Genomic DNA, 17,377 nt, shown 5'->3' on the forward strand with positions numbered 1-17,377 from the left:
TCCCTACCTTCCTCTCTATCATTCCTGGGTCTTTGACTGGGGGAGGCAAGTTTCTCTATGGTAGAAACTAGCAGGCTGTGCTGTGTGTGGTGATTTTTTGGTGGAATTTCTAGTTGAAGTACTGGACAGTGTAGCCTGTGGATATAGGCTGCATTATTTGTCTTTAAATTCTCTCTTAAGTGTCTTTGCAGTTTCTGCATTATTTTGACAACTTAAGAGATTATTTTTGATTGCCGGGGTCCACGCACATGGGCGGGACTATTCACTAGATTATGACTATACACAGAGATCCCCTACTACAGAACTGGTCTTGCCGGATGGCACACGCTGTAGAGACACAAAGGAGATTCAGGAGGCATTTATCAATCATTACGCCCACTTGTACACTACTCAGCAATCGGAAGATGTGCGATATGGGGGATTCCTTGATGATTTAGCGCTTTGCTGGCTTTCAGACGATCACAGGGCGTTCTTAGGTAGGCCCCTTGAGGAAGGGGAGATCAGGAGCGCCATCATGTCCCTGAACAACGGGAAGGCTACGGGTCTGGACGGCCTTCCCGCCGAATTCTATAAATGTTATGTGGATATTATGGCTCCTGTTCTTAGTGAGGTTTTTGAAGAGTCCCTTGAGGTGGGGAGACTACCGGGGTCTATGAGGGAAGTTGCTATCACCTCGTTACTCAAACCGGGCAAGGACCCCCTAGACATGGGTTCCTATAGGCCTCTTTCGTTACTTAATTGTGATGTCAAGATTCTGGCGAAAGTGTTGGCGGTTCGGCTTTCGGAGCTCATGCCTGTTCTTGTCTTGCCTGATCAGTCCGGGTTCGTGCCCGGCCGGGCGACATCTCATAATCTTCGGACATTGTTTTCCCTGATCCCGACTATAGCTCCGGAACTCCCGGTAGCCGCCGTTTTTTTGGACGCTACCAAGGCGTTTGATTCCGTGGAGTGGGGTTACCTCATTGATGTTTTGTGCAGGATGGGGTTTCCTCGGATTTTTATCTCGTGGGTCAAACTATTGTACACTGACCCGGTGGCGAAGGTAGTCGTGAATGGTGTGCTCTCCCCCCAGTTCCCTATTACAAGGGGGACCAGGCAGGGATGTACCCTTTCTCCCCTCCTGTTTGCCATTGCCATAGAGCCTCTTGCTTGCCGGATTTGCCAGCTGCACCAACAGAGTGCGTTTAATTGTTTTCAGCGCCAAGTGGGAATCTCTTTATATGCGGATGAGGTCACTCTTTATGTGAAGGATCCACAGGCGAATCTTAATGCGCTTTTGCGAGAGCTGGTTGCCTTCGGAGGTGTCTCTGGGATACATATCAATTGGCAGAAATCCCAATTCTTCCCGCTCACTACAGCGGTTCATCGATTTCCGTTCGACTACTTTTTGGAGTGGTGTGACTCGGAGCTGCGATATCTTGGTATTGTGATCTCTTTGAGTAAAGAGGAGACTATTAGGCTCAATTATGGCGTCGCTATCACTAAACTGGCAGATAACATCACGAGATGGATGTCGTTACCTTTATCCATGGCAGGTAGGGCGTCTCTGATTAAAATGGTAGTCTTACCCCGATTTTTGTATCTGTTTCAAAATATTCCATATCACCCTGGAGCGTATTTTTATAAACGTCTCCGCTCGGAACTGATTCGTCTGTTCTGGGGGAGTAAAAATCCGAGAGTGGCTTGGGCTACCTTAACGTTACCCTATGTCAATGGAGGATTTGATGTTCCTGACTTTGAGCTTTATTATTTGAGCGCTCAAACACACTATGCATATCACTGGATGCGTCCCACGCCGTTTATGCCACAGATCGCGGCTGAACAATGGGTCGCCCATCCTCTCCCGTTGGAAGGCATGGTGCTGGGCAATGTGGGCGATGTGGATAATCAGACAACGGTGACGTGCACGGTGGATGCTTGGAAACGTGTGGCGAAATTACTGGGTCTTTCCTTCCTCTACTCACCTGCACTACCCCTAGCGTATCATCCTGCTTTGTCCCTATTGCAGGAGACAGGTTTCCAGCGTCTTTGCAAGCGTCTTGGGACACTTACGTGGGGTAGCCTTTTTCGCAAGGGCACCTTTCGTACCCGGGACCAGTTTTTTGGTGCTGCGAGTTGTTCCCCCTTGGAGATGTTTTATTATGTTCGCTTGCGACAAGGCCTGCGTACCTTACTGCCGGAGTTCCCTAGGGAGCCGGACGTGACCTTACCGCTCCACGTTCTGTTAGTCTCCGATGGGCGTCATTTGTTTTCGAAGCTGTATGGTGCCATTAGACGGCAACGGGTTGCGCCGGCTAGTCTGGTACGGGAGCAATGGAATGCTGAACTTGGAATTACCATTTCTGACGAACAGTGGGCGTACTGTTGTGGTGTTACGGCTAATATCTCCTCTAGTTGCCGTTTGAAAATCATACACTACAAGTTCATCCAAAGGTTTTATTATACCCCAGCCAGGAAACTTAGATTTCGATTGTCGGAGGACGATAGGTGTATCCGTTGCCGGGCAGCGGGTGCTGATTTCCTGCACCTGGCATGGGAATGTGCGACCGTCATGGAGTACTGGGTGCAGGTTCATGATGCTCTTCAGACTATGACCGAGGATGGTGTGTTGTTCGACCCCATGGTCCTCCTGTTAGGGTATAATAAGGAGGTGCCAGCCCTCCACCGTAGCTTTGTGGATGTGGCCTTATTGTTGGCCAAACGACGAGTGGCTTGCTGTTGGGGACGGGGCAGAGTACCACAGTTTAAGGACTGGTTGAATGATATCATTTACTGTCAGGACCAATACAATGTATATGCGGAACTGATGCCCGTGCGCTGTAGGCCTAAGGATTTCTGGAGCCCATTGCAGGTGTACCTCCTCACTAGGGCGGTGCAGGACTCTGAACCTGAAAGTGATGACCGGGTTGGGGTTGGTTGAGTGACACGTTGTTTGTTTGACCACGCTGGCGCCTGCCGGACCCCATACCCTGCTATGCATGGGGTTGTTTCTTTCTTCTGGTGCTCTGCTAATTACATACGTCACACTGAGATGTCCTTGTGGGGGGTGTGGTGGGCCAGTGACTGCCTTCTTGTGGTGGTTGGAGGTGTCCCTCCTCTGACCAAGTGTTGCATGGTGGGTGGTCGTCCACTGGGTTGCGGTTTGTCTCCCTTCCTTACCGAATGTGAACTACCGGTCGGTACCCCTTCAATCACCAACTGATTGTACGGATGCGCTCCACACAGCCCAATTGCAGATGTTATGTGTTTCTCCATTGATGTCTACCCTGTACTATGCCTTGACATGAAGCCTGGCTATTTCAATCCTATTGCTGCATTGCACTGTCTCTGACTATTTGTATGGTTTATGAATGTACCACTGCTATCTTTTGCTTGTCCCCAAATAAAGGTTTAAAACAAAAAAAAACCAAAAAGAATCTGGATTGATGTATAAAAAAATTCTGCCTAGTGTCTAACTTTCCCTTCCGAAGCTCTAGAATCGGTCCTGGAGGCTATGGAAGGGCATCTTTTGATTTTGGCGGCGAAGGTTTCGGTGCCGAATTAGACTTGTCTTTTGGATGGCAAGGGGTTGGTTCTGAAAACGGCTGTTCTCCACTCGGTCTCGAGCTGGCAGGCTTGACTGGTTGTTTTGGTGCCAGGCTCGAGCATTGGAAACATTGTCTCGGTGCAAACCATGGCCCGAAGGCAAAGGTCGTCCCGAAGCCTTTTGTTTGGCTGAAGATAGTTTGGGGGTAAAGAAGCTTTAGTACTCACTGTATCCCATCCCAGTGGAACGTCTTCTGACTCCAACTCCATTTCTAGCCGAAATCCGGATCGGGATAGAGAAGACTTCCTAAACTTCCGCTGCTGACTCTTCAACCTCTGTGTTCGATTCCTTCTCCCATGATATTCAAAGTATGTTGTATGTTTTGTCGCTGCATGTCTCTAGTCGAGCCAGACGATCCCACAGAGACTTCTCCGATCAGAACGACTGACACGCCTCAATCATCTTTGTGCTCTGGTAAACAAAATACACGTTGCAGACTTTATGCAGGTCGGTACAAAGGTACTTAGAGTGGCACATAGGACAACATTGAAACCAGTCCTTTCCCTCAGCAGAAGGTTGGCTAGTATTAAACGGAGTAGAAATTAATCAAAGTGGCTAGGTCCAAAGGCCATCCACGTTTTCAACCGCAGATGAAGTTTCCCGATCGATTCAACACATGGAGAATAGTGAAAATGCATTCGAAAACAATACCATGGAGACAGTGGATTTCGCACCAAGGGGAACCTTAAGGATGGTTTCAGACCAGAGTGCTGCAAACTACATCCGAACCCGATGCCCGAACGAAAACAATCTAACAATGGAGTTGATGCCCATGCTCATTATCACTGAAAGCCGGAGTCACCTTGTCTCGTGACTGGGAAAGACTTCTTTGAAGAAAAACAACTCTCAAACATCCAGAACCAACACCAGATGTCAGGTGTATGCAAAGCATGTGTATCTAAAGCACACATGCCTCAGGCATAAGGGATCCATGTCAACATGTAGGATTGGCAACTATAAAAGCCAAAACATTTCGAGAGCGGAACAGTCCGTGCGGAGCTGCACTGCATTATTTCCCAGGACGCACAGGTACTCAGAAAAAAGATTTCAGATGCAATCTGATGCCTGGGGAATATTCATTAAGTGAAGAATCTGTGTCTAAGAGTCTACCAGAATGATATAGACAATTCAACTTTTTCTCTGGCAATAAAAAGTCAAGTAATCCCAGGAAGAAGATGAAGATAGGAATGACAGAATTTGAAGAAAACGTTGACATTTTGTAAAATGTAGCAAATATGCAGACAACAGATTCCAATCTTGGGAATCCTTCACACATGGTGCAAGATAAATCTGAGCGGACATGGTGACCTTGAGAGGCAGTACACAGCTTAGCAAATTAACTTCATTGGCAGAGTTATGGCTGTTTCAAATAAGGTTGCCAAGGCCTTATTAAAACGGTTTATTGTGAATTTAAAAGTACCGATGATTGCCAGATTGACGGTGAAAGACTCCTGCAAGTAAATCAATGGAAGATCCAATGACAAAAATCCAAAGTAGCATCGTTTATCACCAATGGCCCAGCTGGAGTATTCAGCAACATGTCCATGGCCAACAGTTTGACAGGTGCATTTAGAAATCGGGAAATAGATCCCTGTGTTGGTCCTTGGATCATGTGATCTGAACTCCAGTCCGTTACGTGCAACAGGATAGGAAGCTGAGAGGAGTACCATCACTAATCTTCAGCTTCCCACTCAAAACATCTAAAGCAAAGTCAAACTGTGGTTAGAGGTTAGCATGGCAATAGAGTTTCCATCTGGGTCTTGGGGAAGATCGGACAAACAGGAAACCACAGCAGCCACTGGCCCGATGGATCAGACTAATAACATGTCTGTCCTCATAACTTTGCCCAAGAAGGGACAGCCAGGGAACAGTCCTGACGCGACAATCTTAGTACCAATAAACTGAGAACTTTTGTAAATGTAGGAGGAAGACCAGTGCCAAGTAGCGCTGCTCAGAGATCAGAATCAGCAGGGTGGCAGGGCCATGTACTGTTTGATATGCTGTTGAGTGACTTTTCAAAAAAAGTACTGTAGTGTATGAGAAGCAGGTTAGGCACAGGCTCATGCACCTATGCTTTTTATTCCACTTCCTGTTCACCCTCTTCTTCCAAAGGAGGAGTCCAAGAAGAAGCTATTTACATACTAGTAACAACCTGAACTTTGAAAGGGTTCTAGACTTGGATGCTGTGCCTTTTTCAGACATTTAGGGGTTGGGTCTATAAAAGTCCTGGAAATACAATATCTTTCAATGTCAGCTACAGGCTTTATGCTAACAGAATAATTATCTACTTCCTAGCCATCACCTGTACAACGAGGGAGGGGGGGGGGGGGGGGGGGGGAGGAGACGAAGGGTTGGATAAATGACGAGAAACCTGAAACCATACAATCTTTGGTAGAAATGCAGAGACTCTGGAATGCGGACTGAAAACAGTGCAAGAGCATGGTCGAGTGTATTAAACTTCTAAACTTGAAATAAAGCTTAGAATATGGCTTACCTTGGAAGAATTCCTTCAGTTCTGACTTGTCCACATCATGAGGCAGGTTACCAACAAAAAGCTGCTGGTTGTCTGGATACCGGATCATACGCCTTGTGTCAAACTCTCCTTGCTCACCTTCTCGGACTAAAGACAGACATACAAGTTTGAAGTCATGATTCAGAATTCACTATTATCTCACCTTCTTACTTGGGAAAGTATGTCTTGATCCTACATAACTACTAACATTTTCTAAATTATCAACTAATTGTCATACATGAAATAGGCTTAATGGATTTGGAAAGAAGGTCACTATAGGATTGGAAAACAAAAGGAGTCATCTCTTCAGCTCATTTTGTTACAAAAAGATTACTAGGATGTTGCTACAGATCAAGAGCATAGAAGCTACACAAAACAAGATGGCTTAGATGGTTTAGATTCTGTGACCCTAGTATAAAAATGGCTACAAATGTACACTCACTATGAAATCCAAATCCATATGGGTATTTACTATTTATGTTTTTAACCTTTATGTAGTGACTGAGTTAAAATAGTCCAGCTCATACCAGGTCTTGGTCCTCTGGGGGGTGGCATAGTAGGCCGCTGCTCCCTTAGTCTCGGGTCTCTCTGAGGTGGTCTCTGAGCAGAAATCTGAGAGTCTGGTTTGGATTCTGGACGGGGCTGCATAAGTGGAAAGAGGAAGAACAGTCCTGTCTAGCTTACATACTGACCAATTACAGTACCAAGACAGAAGAGACTCAGCATCTTACCAAATACTGGCTAAAACGAGCATTCACAGAAGGCAATGTACATTTGTTAGGTGACATACAGAAGAGCAATATTTTGCCAGGTACTGCTACCGAGACTATGGCGAATTAATCAAGCAATATATCAAGTCAGGAGTGTTTTGCTAACATTCAAACTGGCCCTTCAAGCACTACACAAACTTCATGTAAAAAACGAAGAAATGATTAGCCCAAGGAGAAGCTTGAAGAGCAGTAGATTTACATGCTTTGCATACTCCTGCCATCTAGTGTTGAGTCTGGATATTTGCAAGTTGTTTCTCGTCAAAGAAGTCTTTTCCAGTCATGGGGAAAGGGGGCGGGGGGGCAGGGGTGGGCTCCTTTCGGTGATAATGTGCTTGGGCATCGACTCCATTGATATTGTTTTCCCGCAAGAGGGTGAGAATGAAGTAATTAGGTATAGTACAGAGATTTCCATGTGTACACAATGGGAATAATAACTGCAACAACCATAGGTGTGGAGGGACAGCGCATGTGAATCTACAGCTCTACATGCCAAGAACAGAAGCTTACAGTGTAGGTAACGATCCATTCGAGGCATGTGTGCTTTGGATACACATGTTTTGCATAGACTGTATAGCAGTACTCCTCCAAAAGCAATGGCTAACCAGTAGGCGTTGCAGTTGTTCGAAAAAGTGTTTTTAGGACTGCCTGCCCTACATTAGCCTGTTGACATGCAAATACACCCACACAATAGTGTTTTGTAAATGTGTATGATGGAGACATTGCAGCTGCTTCACAAATGTCAGTTATTGGAATGATAACTAAAAAAGGCCATAGATGCTCCATTTTACGAGTAGAATGTGCTCTAGGAGTATAGACAAAGTTATTTTGGCTTTCACATGGCATGTTTGGATACATTTTACTATCCATCTAGAAATACCTGATTTAGAGATGATTTCCCTTTATGAGGTGGAGCAAAGGCAACAAAAAGATTTGTTTGGTGAAACTCTTTAGTTCCATCAACGTAATACAATAATGCTCTTTTGACATCTAATGTACGTAGAGCACTTTCAGCTACAGAATCACATTGAGGGCAGAAAAGAATAAGTTACTTACTTGTAATCTTAGTTCTCTTCCAGGGGTATCCTCATCAAAGTCATAAGCACTGAATATAACCGCCCATGTGCGGGGACCCCGGAAATAATAAAAAAAATATGAATATATATATATATATATATATATATATATATATATATATGATATTGCTGTAACTTGAATAAAGAAGCCTAAGAAATGATATTCGTGAGTGCCGGATGATTTTCTATGTGAAACGGAACTTGTGTTGGAAATTATATATATATATATATATATATATATATATATATATATATATATATATATATATATATATATATATATATCGCTGCACGCTTTCTGTATCCAACAGCTTGGTGTCAGAAAAAGAATGGCCGGCACGCTGGTATCCGTTTCATGAATTTTAATCACCAAACCCTCCTCACCCCTTACAGACGCGTTTCGCCTTCACAGGCTTCGTCAGTGTATATTTTTTTTTTATATATATATATATATATATATATATATATATATATATATATATATATATATATATATATATATATATATATATATATATATATATATATATATATATATATATATATATATATATATATATATATATATACACACACACCATTTTTTTCATACCAAGTCTGCCCCCATCTAGGAGGCTTAACAATGCAATAATAAATACTTGCTTTTGCAAACACATAATGAATGTATAAACCACAGGAGGGCAAGTACCACTTGAACTCTTTTTTAAGGAGTAAAGCTCATGATAAACTGCAAAAAACACAGATTTTGTTAGCCTACAGGCTGCCTTGTGAACCAATAGCATAGAAAATAAAAGCATTTGCACACAAAAACTGCCACCGTGCCTTTAAGGCAGCCATGACCCCCAGCTTCCCATCATGCCTCAGGGGTGACAGTTAGGTCAGTTGTTCTTTGCATAGACCCGAAGGCCTGGGCACAAAGATCTTGTTTAACAATGAAGCAACCTCATTTGCCTGAGGAGGCAGGTGGGTTACTTATGACTTTGATGAGGATACCCTTGGAAGAGAAGGAAAATGCTACTTACCAGTATGCATCTGTTCTTGGCATGTACAGCTGTAGATTCACACACTGTGCATAGATCGCCATCTGGTGTCGGGCCCTGATGTTTGCACTTTGTTATTGTCCTGGAAAAGTCTTTGGAAGTCACGAGATAGGGACTCCTCCTTTGGACCATTGGGCGCATGGGAATGAGCTCCATCTTCAGATTGTTTTTTCGACAGTTCGGGAAATGGAGGTTTGTGAGAAACAGAAAAGATGCCCATGTATGCTGTATCTAAATAAGATAATACTGAAACAAATAAAGGTAGCCGGGGAGGCGGGTGGACATGTGTGAATCTGCAGCTCTACATGCCAAGAACAGATGCATACTGGTAAGAAGCATTTTCCATTCGAGGCATATGAGCTGCAGATCAAACACTGTGCAAAGATTATATAGCAGTACTCCACCCTAGCGGCGACCAATAGTATCTGTTGCAGTTGTTTGAAATAGTGTTATAAGTGCAGCCTGCCCACACTAGCTTGTTGCTTTGCTTGCACATCTACACAATGGTGTTTTGTGAATGTGAGCGGTGTAGACCATGTAGCTGCTTTGCAGATGCCATCTAAGGGAATGTTCCCAAGAAAGCCATTGAAGCCACTATTTTTCTGGCAGAGTGGGCTTTAGTGGGAATAGATAACGTACGTTTTGCTTTTTGATAGCAAATTTGTATGCATTTGACAATCCGCATTGCAATTCCAGCTTTTGATATTGAATTGCCTTTGGTGGTAGTGCAAAGGATACAAAAAGTTGTTGTTTTAAGAAAAGGTTTCGTTCTGTCAATATAATAAAGGAGTGTTCTTTTTACGTCTAGTGTATGAAGAGCTTTTTTTGCAACTGTTTGTGGTTTCGAGAAGAATATTGGCAACTTTACAGGCTGGTTAAGATGAAAAGGAGAAATAACTTTAGGAAGGAATTTTGGTTTTGACCTTAGAACCACTTTGTTATGATGGTAGTTGTAAAAAGGGTTCTAAGGGAAGTGATGGCCACTAGGTAAGACTTTCCATGTGAGAAACTGCAATTCACATTTGTGCAGGGGTTCGAATGGAGGACCCACTAGCCTTGTGAGCACAATATTTAAGTTCCACACAGGTGAGGGTGGAACTCTGGGTGGAATTATTCTTTTGAGTCCTTCCATAAAGGCTTTGATGGCAGGTACTCTTAATAGTGACACATTTTGTCTGTTTTGTAAATAGGCTGCTATCGCAGCAAGGTGTAACCTAATAGATGTGTATGCTAGGTAGACCTTTGGAGATGTAGAAGGTAAGGATTAGTTATTTACCTGTAATCCTAGTTCTCATCCAGGGGTATACTCATCCAAGTCATAATCTATGAATAATCCCCGCCTATGTGCAGGATCCCGGAGCATATAGAAAATACATATAAATATATATGTATATATATGTGAAAACATATATTTGCAGCCTAAAACATTTCCCAACTGGCAAAATTGCCGCAAAATTACATAAAATTAGCATACACACAGTAGTACTCTCCCAACCCCTAAGGAAGAAAGAGGGAGCAGTAAACATTTGCATACAACAATGCTTTATTGCCATAGGAAAAACCCGTAATTGCAGGCATTTGCTAGTAGGCTGCAGTAGAGTATAAAGCAACAAAGAAAACTGACACCTTGCCTTTAAGGCATTAGAGTAGGGGTACCGTGCCTTTAAGACCTGAAGGCGACCCCCTGCTCCCATGGTGCACCACAGGTGGTAGTTGGGTCAGTTCTTTTTGGAGGTGCATAACACCAGAGTAGTTCCACAGTAAACATCTCATAACTTTATGAACATGCTCGTCCGGGGAGGTGGGCGGGAGCTTATGACTTTGACGAGTATACTCCTGGATGAGAACTAGGATTACAGGTAAGTAACTAATCCTGCTCATCCAGGGGATACTCATCAATAGTCATAATCTATGAATAGATTAGCAAGCTCATACCCAAAGTCTCGCGGACGAGCAAGAAATAATACATCAAAGACTGAGTAAAGTACACATTGCAAATACATTTTATGCAAATAAGTTCCCTAAAGAGGCCTGCCCTACTCTGGCATCGGCCTGAGTATCGGAGTCCAGGTAATAAGGGCGGGTAAAGGTATGCACAGACCACCAAGTTGCCGCTTTACACATTTCAGAAATAGGAACATTACGGAGGAGAGCTGTAGTTGAAGCTTTCCCTCTAGTAGAGTGTGCATGTGGTTTACCCTGGAAGGTCTGGTTTGCTAGTTGGTAAGCTAAAGCTATACAGGAGACAATCCAGCGAGAAATGGACCCTTTTGAGGCTGACAAGCCAGTATTAGTGCTGCCATAATTAACATACAGCCAGTCAGACTTTCTAAGTGGAAGGGTTTTAGCCAAGTAGAACTTCAGGACCCTCTGGAGATCCAGAGAGTGTAATGACCTCTCCGGGAGAGTAAAAGGTTGAGGAAAAAAGGTAGGTAAGGTAACAGACTGGTTGATATGAAAGTCTGAGACTACCTGAGGCAGAAAACCTGGGTGTGTTCGTAGGACCAGCCTGTTGGCATGAAAAACTGTAAGGTTCCTTACAACACGAGGCCATGATTTCACTGACCCTACGGGCAGAGGTAATAGCCACTAAAAAAGCAGCTTTCCAGGTCAAGTGCTGCAAAGAAGCTTTATGTATAGGCTCGAAAGGAGCACCCATCAGTTTAGTCAGGACGATATTAGGCTCCCAGGGAGGGGAGGGGGACCTCACCGGTGGGAAGACTTTCTTAAGCCCGTCTAAGAAATCTTTAACTACAGGCGTAGGAATAAAGATGTTTGAGAAGGTGACTTCCTATATGCTGTGATGGCAGCTAAATGAACCCTGATGGAGGGGCATTTTAGGCCTGATCTCGCTAAATGCAACAGATAAGGTAGAATCACCTGCTCTTGGCCATGTACCGGGTCGAGAGAGTGTTCATGACATCATAAGAAAAACCTCTTCCACTTGAAAGCATATGACTTCCTAGTGGAGGGTCGTTTTGCTTCTTTAAGAATGTTCATGCAATCTGCTGGGAGGTCCAGGTGTTCATACTGGATGACTTCAGAAGCCATGCCATCAATCGAAGGGAGGGGAGGTTGGGGTGAAACACCTTCCCCTGGTCCTTGGATAACAAGTCTGGATGGCAAGGAAGTCACCCATGCGGGACGTCCGACAGCTGTAGAAGATCGTGGTACCACCACTGGTGTGGCCACTCTGGCGCTATCAGGATCATCCTGGTATTGGTCCTGTAGAATTTCTGGATCACCGCCGGATCAGAGGCAGGGGAGGAAAGACGTAGAGTAATGTCTGCAACCAGCTGATCAAAAGTCCTTTCCCCAGTGATCCCTGTTGGGGGAACCTGGACGCTTAGACGAATATGCTACTTACCAGTATGCATCTGTTCTTGGCATGTAGGGCTGCTGACATTCATATCTGTGCATAGATCGGTGCTCAGATGGTTTACATCTTTCCTGGAGGGCCGCCGCCAGACGGTCTGGGTTTCCCAGAGCTCCGCCGAGATGCCGCCATTGGGTGTTGGGGTTCCACAGGGCTCGGTCTTGAGCCCGACATTATTTAACATCTTTATGTCCCCTCTGGCGGCTGAGGTTGAGGCTTACGGAGCCCAGATCGTGTCCTACGCCGATGACACACAACTCCTCTTCACATGTGAAAAAGATCAGACATTTGACGGGGAGAGAATCCGGGACTGCCTGGACAGGGTCTTCAGCTGGTTCCAGCAAAACTGTCTGAAGGCCAACTCCAGCAAGTCGGAGGTTCTTTTCTTCGGCTGTGCCTTCGATCCCGAGTGGCGGCAGTGGTGGCCGGCCGCCATGTGTCCTCCGGCACAATCATCCTTGGTTGCCAAGAACTTGGGTGTTAAGCTTGACAATAAACTCTCTCTGAAAACGCACATCCTTGGCCTGTCCGGCACCTGTTTCGGCATCCTCAGAATGCTCCGCAAGTTTCTACCCCTTTTGTCTGCAGAGCACAGACGGATTACGGTGCAGGCGCTCATCGGATCCAGGCTAGATTACGCTAACGCCCTTTTCTTAGGCCTCCCGGATTACTTGGTTCAGCGTCTGCAGGTGGCACAGAACTCGGCAGCCCGGGCAATCTTTGGTCTGCATAGACGAGCACGGGCTTCGGTGTTGCTGCAGACGCTCCATTGGCTTCCTATCCGGAAGCGGATTGTCTTTAAATCCTTGACGCTGGTGCACAAGGCTCTGTTTGGCTCAGGCGCAGGATACCTGAAGAAAAGACTAGCTTTTTATTGCCCAGCTCGCTCATTGCGTTCAGAATCCCTGTTCACTGCGGTGGTCCCACGCGTGAGGAAGGCCCGTATTGGGGGGCGTTCTTTTAGCCTCAAGGCTTCCCAGCTGTGGAATGCGCTTCCTTTGGCACTCCGCAGCACTCCCAACTTGCTTCAATTCAGGAAGAATTTGAAGACTTGGCTTTTTAATCATTCTGTTTAGGTGGGTTTTCTTTCTTTCTCTTTTTTTGGGGTTCTGTCTTACTTGTTATGTTGATTTGACACTGTAAGTTGCCTGTGGAAAGCGCCGGGACACTCTTTTAGAGTAGCCGTGCGCTATAAAAATGCACCGTAACATAACATAACATAACATAACATAGATCGCCGCCTAGTGTTGGGTCCGGATGATTGCACATTGTTGTCCTGGAAGAGTCTTCGAAGTATCACGAGATAGGTGGCTCCTCCCCTGGACTACAGTGCGCATGGGCATCGACTCCATCCTCAGATTGTTTTTAGCCATTGTGACCAAGATGGAGTGAAACTAAGTGAATGATGACCATGCTCGAAGTATATGTGAATTCTGCAGCTGCTACAGGCGCCGGGGAGGAGGGCGGGCGATATGAATGTCAGCAGCCCTACATGCCAAGAACAGATGCATACTGGTAAGTAGCATATTCGGTTCGAGGCATGTGGGCTGCTGAATTCATATCTGTGCATAGAATACATAGCAGTCCCTCCATTAACGGGGGCCGCCTGTGCCAGCTGCAGCAGTTTGGATAAGTGTTTTTAGAACAGCCTGCCCTACAGCTGCCTGCTGTTTGGAGTGCACATCAACACAATAATGCTTTGTAAATGTGTGTGTGGTAGACCATGTGGCTGCTCTACATATGTCTTCCAAAGGAATATTTCCAAGGAAAGCCATGGAGGCCCCCAACTTTCTGGTGGAGTGGGCACTTGGCGGAATGGTGAGAGTACGTTTGGCTTTCAGATAGCAGATCTGAATACATTTAACGATCCACCTAGCTATACCAGCTTTGGAAATGGGGTTACCTTTGTGTTGTGGCGCAAAGACAACAAAGAGTTGTTTAGTTTTCCAAAAATCCTTGGTCCTATCGATGTAATACATCAGGGCCCTTTTGACGTCAAGGGTGTGGAGCATTCTCTCCGCCAATGACTCAGGATTTTGGAAGAACACAGGTAATTCAATAGTTTGGTTAATATGGAATTGAGATAATACTTTAGGAAGGAATTTAGGGTTAGTGCGAAGCACCACCCTGTTAGAATGAATTTGAATAAATGGCTCTTGGATAGTTAGTGCCTGGAGCTCACTAACTCGTTGCAGCGATGTAATCGCTATAAGGAAAGCTACTTTCCATGTCAAGAATTAAATCTCGCAGGAATGCAGTGGTTCAAAGGGGGGACCCATCAGCCTAGTGAGGACCACATTAAGGTTCCACTCCGGAGCTGGTGGAGTCCGCGGAGGAATGACTCGCTTGAGCCCTTCAAGAAAGGCTTTAATGGCAGGCACCCTGAAAAGGGAGAGGTGCTGCCTGTTTTGGAGATAAGCAGCCATTGCAGATAGATGTATGTGAATGGAAGCATAGGCCAAATTACATTTGTAGAGATGGAAAAGATAACAAATTATGTTCTGAATAGATGCATCTAGTGGGTTAATGTTGTGGTCTGCACAGTAAATGATAAACCGCTTCCACTTCGCCGCATAGCATGCTCTTGTGGTGGGCTTCCTCGCCTCCCGGATGATGTCCATGCAGTCAGGAGGCAAGTTTAGGTAGCCAAACTCTAAGACCTCAGGAGCCAGATCGCAAGGTTCAGCTGTTGCGGATCTGGATGCTGAATGTCGCCATGGCTCTGCGTCAGAAGGCTGGGTGTGAGGCGTAGCCTTTGATGCGGTACCACGGACAGTTCTAGAAACGTGGTGTACCATGGTTGGCGAGCCCATGTTGGAGCAACCAGGATGAGAGTCATCGAGTGCTGCCTGAGCGTGCGTGCCACCAGCGGTATCAGAGGTGCTGGGGGGAAAGCGTACGCAAATCTGCCTGACCAGTTCATCCATATCACATTGCCCTGCGACTGTGGGTGTGGAAACCTGGCGGCGAAGCTTTGGCATTTTGAGTTCTCCCTTGTGGCGAACAGGTCTATCCCTGGATGACCCCACTGATGGATGTATCTCCCACTCGTGCATCTGGTGGCTGTACCTGCTGAGCAGGTCCGCCACCTGATTGTCCTTGCCCGGGAGGTGATCTGCCATGAGGAATATGTTCCTTTGAATGGCCCACTTCCACAAGCTCTGAGCCAGATGAGACAGCTGCGGAGAGTGGGTACCTCCCTGCTTCTGAATGTAGTACATGGCTGTCATGTTGTCCGTCCGGATCAACACGACCTTGTTGCACAGATGTACTTTGAAAGCCTTCAGTTCCAGAACATTGCTGTGCATCTTCCGTTGCTGTTGCGTCCATAGTCCCTGCACAGTGTAATGGAGTACATGAGCTCCCCATCCCTGGAGAGAAGCGTCCGTTGTCAGGATGATCTGTGGCACAGGCTCTTGGAACGGTCGTCCCTTGCAAAGGTTTCGTGGATTCCACCAATGCAGAGAGTTGTATGCCCGACCGCTCACCAACACTAGGTCTTTTAACTGTCCGTGAGCCTGAGTCCACTGACGTGCTAAGCACTCCTGAAGCAGTTGCTGCCAGTCTGGCGAACCATCACCACAGACAGGTGGGTCAGAAAACTTGTACAATACGGTTATTGTCTGGAGTTAACATCCACTCCACCCAACATACCCCCAAGACACAGTCCTATGTCTGCCGAGCATTTGCACTTATTGCATCAGGAGGTCACCGTCATGCTGCAAAAAGGAGCAATAGAGCTCGTGCCTGTGCAGGAAACAGGCACAGGAGTCTACTCCCTGTACTTCTTAATACCAAAGAAGGACGGGTCCCTCAGGCCCATCCTGGACCTCAGGCCCCTCAACCAGTACATCCTGTTGGAGCACTTCCATATGCTGACCCTGCAGCAAGTGCTCCCGTTGCTCAGTCAGGGGGATTTTCTCGCAACTTTGGACCTAAGGGATGCGTACTTTCACATTCCACTGCACCCATCACACAGGAAGTACCTCCAGTTCACCATACAAAACCAACACTATCAGTTCATGGTTTTTCCTTTCCGAGTCACCACGGCACCCAGGGTGTTCACAAAGTGCCTAGCGACAGTGGCGGCGCACCTAAGGAGACGAAACATCCATGTCTACCCTTATCTGGACGACTGGCTCATCCAGGCGAAGTCAGCCCAGCAGTGTGCCGCCCACGTGTCCCACACCATTCACCTCCTGCACGATCTGGGATTCTCACTGAATTATCCAAAATCCCACCTCCAGCCCGTCCACATACGGCAGTATCTGGGTGCGACAATAAACACTTTGGCAGCCACAGCACAGCCGAATTCAGTGAGGGTCAGGCGCCGGTGCAGCATGCTGGGCCTCCTGGCGCACAGCTCGTCGAAGCTTAAGCGTCTTCTTGGACCTGAAGCGGGAACAAGCCATACACTTGGCTTCATCATGGTCCGGCGACAGACACTTGTTGCACACCGGGTGGACGTCGATGTGGGGATACTTCGAGTTGCAGACAGGACATCGTTTAAATGGACTACGGTCCATGATGAACTGTCGATAGTGTCTGAAGCGTTGACTGGGCCTTCCGCGTTGAAAGCACGCGGGTGTAGGGAATCCGGCTCGGGACCGAGCTGGAAACTAAGACCGAACGCAAGACTATACCGACGATTAGACTAAAGACCTTTTGGTCTTAAGAAAGTTTTTTTATCGATTCAGACAAGAGGGAACCCAAAGACATCCGAACCCAATGGCGGAAAAAAACAATCTGAGGATGGAGTCGATGCCCATGCGCACTGTAGTCCAGGGGAGGAGCCACCTATCCCGTGATACTTCGAAGACTCTTCCAGGACAACAATGTGCAATCATTTGGACCCAACACTAGGCGGCGATCTATGTACAGATATGAATTCAGCAGCCCACATGCCTCGAACCAGGGCATTTTGCATTGGCCGAGTCTGCGAACAGGTCTATGTCCGGTACGCCCCAGCGCAGAAAAACCTCCTGCATGACTTCCTCATTGATCACCCAATCGTGCGCTT

The 17,377-nt window shown here is 46.2% G+C and overlaps 2 protein-coding genes across 3 annotated transcripts in view; both read right to left on the reverse strand.

Annotated features, from left to right (window-relative positions):
* G3BP1 (G3BP stress granule assembly factor 1) overlaps nucleotides 1-17,377 on the reverse strand; it is a 366,859-nt gene that overhangs the window by 77,933 nt on the left and 271,549 nt on the right. For both annotated transcript variants that reach the window (XM_086931268.1, XM_086931269.1), the window contains exons 9-10: nucleotides 6,626-6,740; nucleotides 6,081-6,206 (exon numbers count right to left, since the gene is read on the reverse strand). In XM_086931268.1, the coding sequence (XP_086787394.1) occupies nucleotides 6,081-6,206; nucleotides 6,626-6,740 (241 nt within the window). The remainder of the gene's footprint in view (nucleotides 1-6,080; nucleotides 6,207-6,625; nucleotides 6,741-17,377) is intronic.
* Nucleotides 13,461-16,004, reverse strand: LOC147702603 (uncharacterized). The gene is made up of 2 exons (XM_086931270.1): nucleotides 14,261-16,004; nucleotides 13,461-13,598 (listed from the first exon to the last, which is right to left on the reverse strand). Exon 1 carries the CDS (start codon nucleotides 15,663-15,665, stop codon nucleotides 14,595-14,597), a length of 1,071 nt encoding a protein of 356 aa, XP_086787396.1. The 5' UTR covers nucleotides 15,666-16,004; the 3' UTR covers nucleotides 13,461-13,598; nucleotides 14,261-14,594.

This window comes from Lissotriton vulgaris, chromosome 7 (genome assembly GCF_964263255.1).
Source record: "Lissotriton vulgaris chromosome 7, aLisVul1.2, whole genome shotgun sequence".
Classification (NCBI taxonomy): Eukaryota; Metazoa; Chordata; class Amphibia; order Caudata; family Salamandridae; genus Lissotriton; species Lissotriton vulgaris.

Bases quoted from the DNA above. Each gene is read 5' to 3' on its own strand.
- LOC147702603 (XM_086931270.1), bottom strand. From the start codon at position 15,665: ATGCACAGCAATGTTCTGGAACTGAAGGCTTTCAAAGTACATCTGTGC.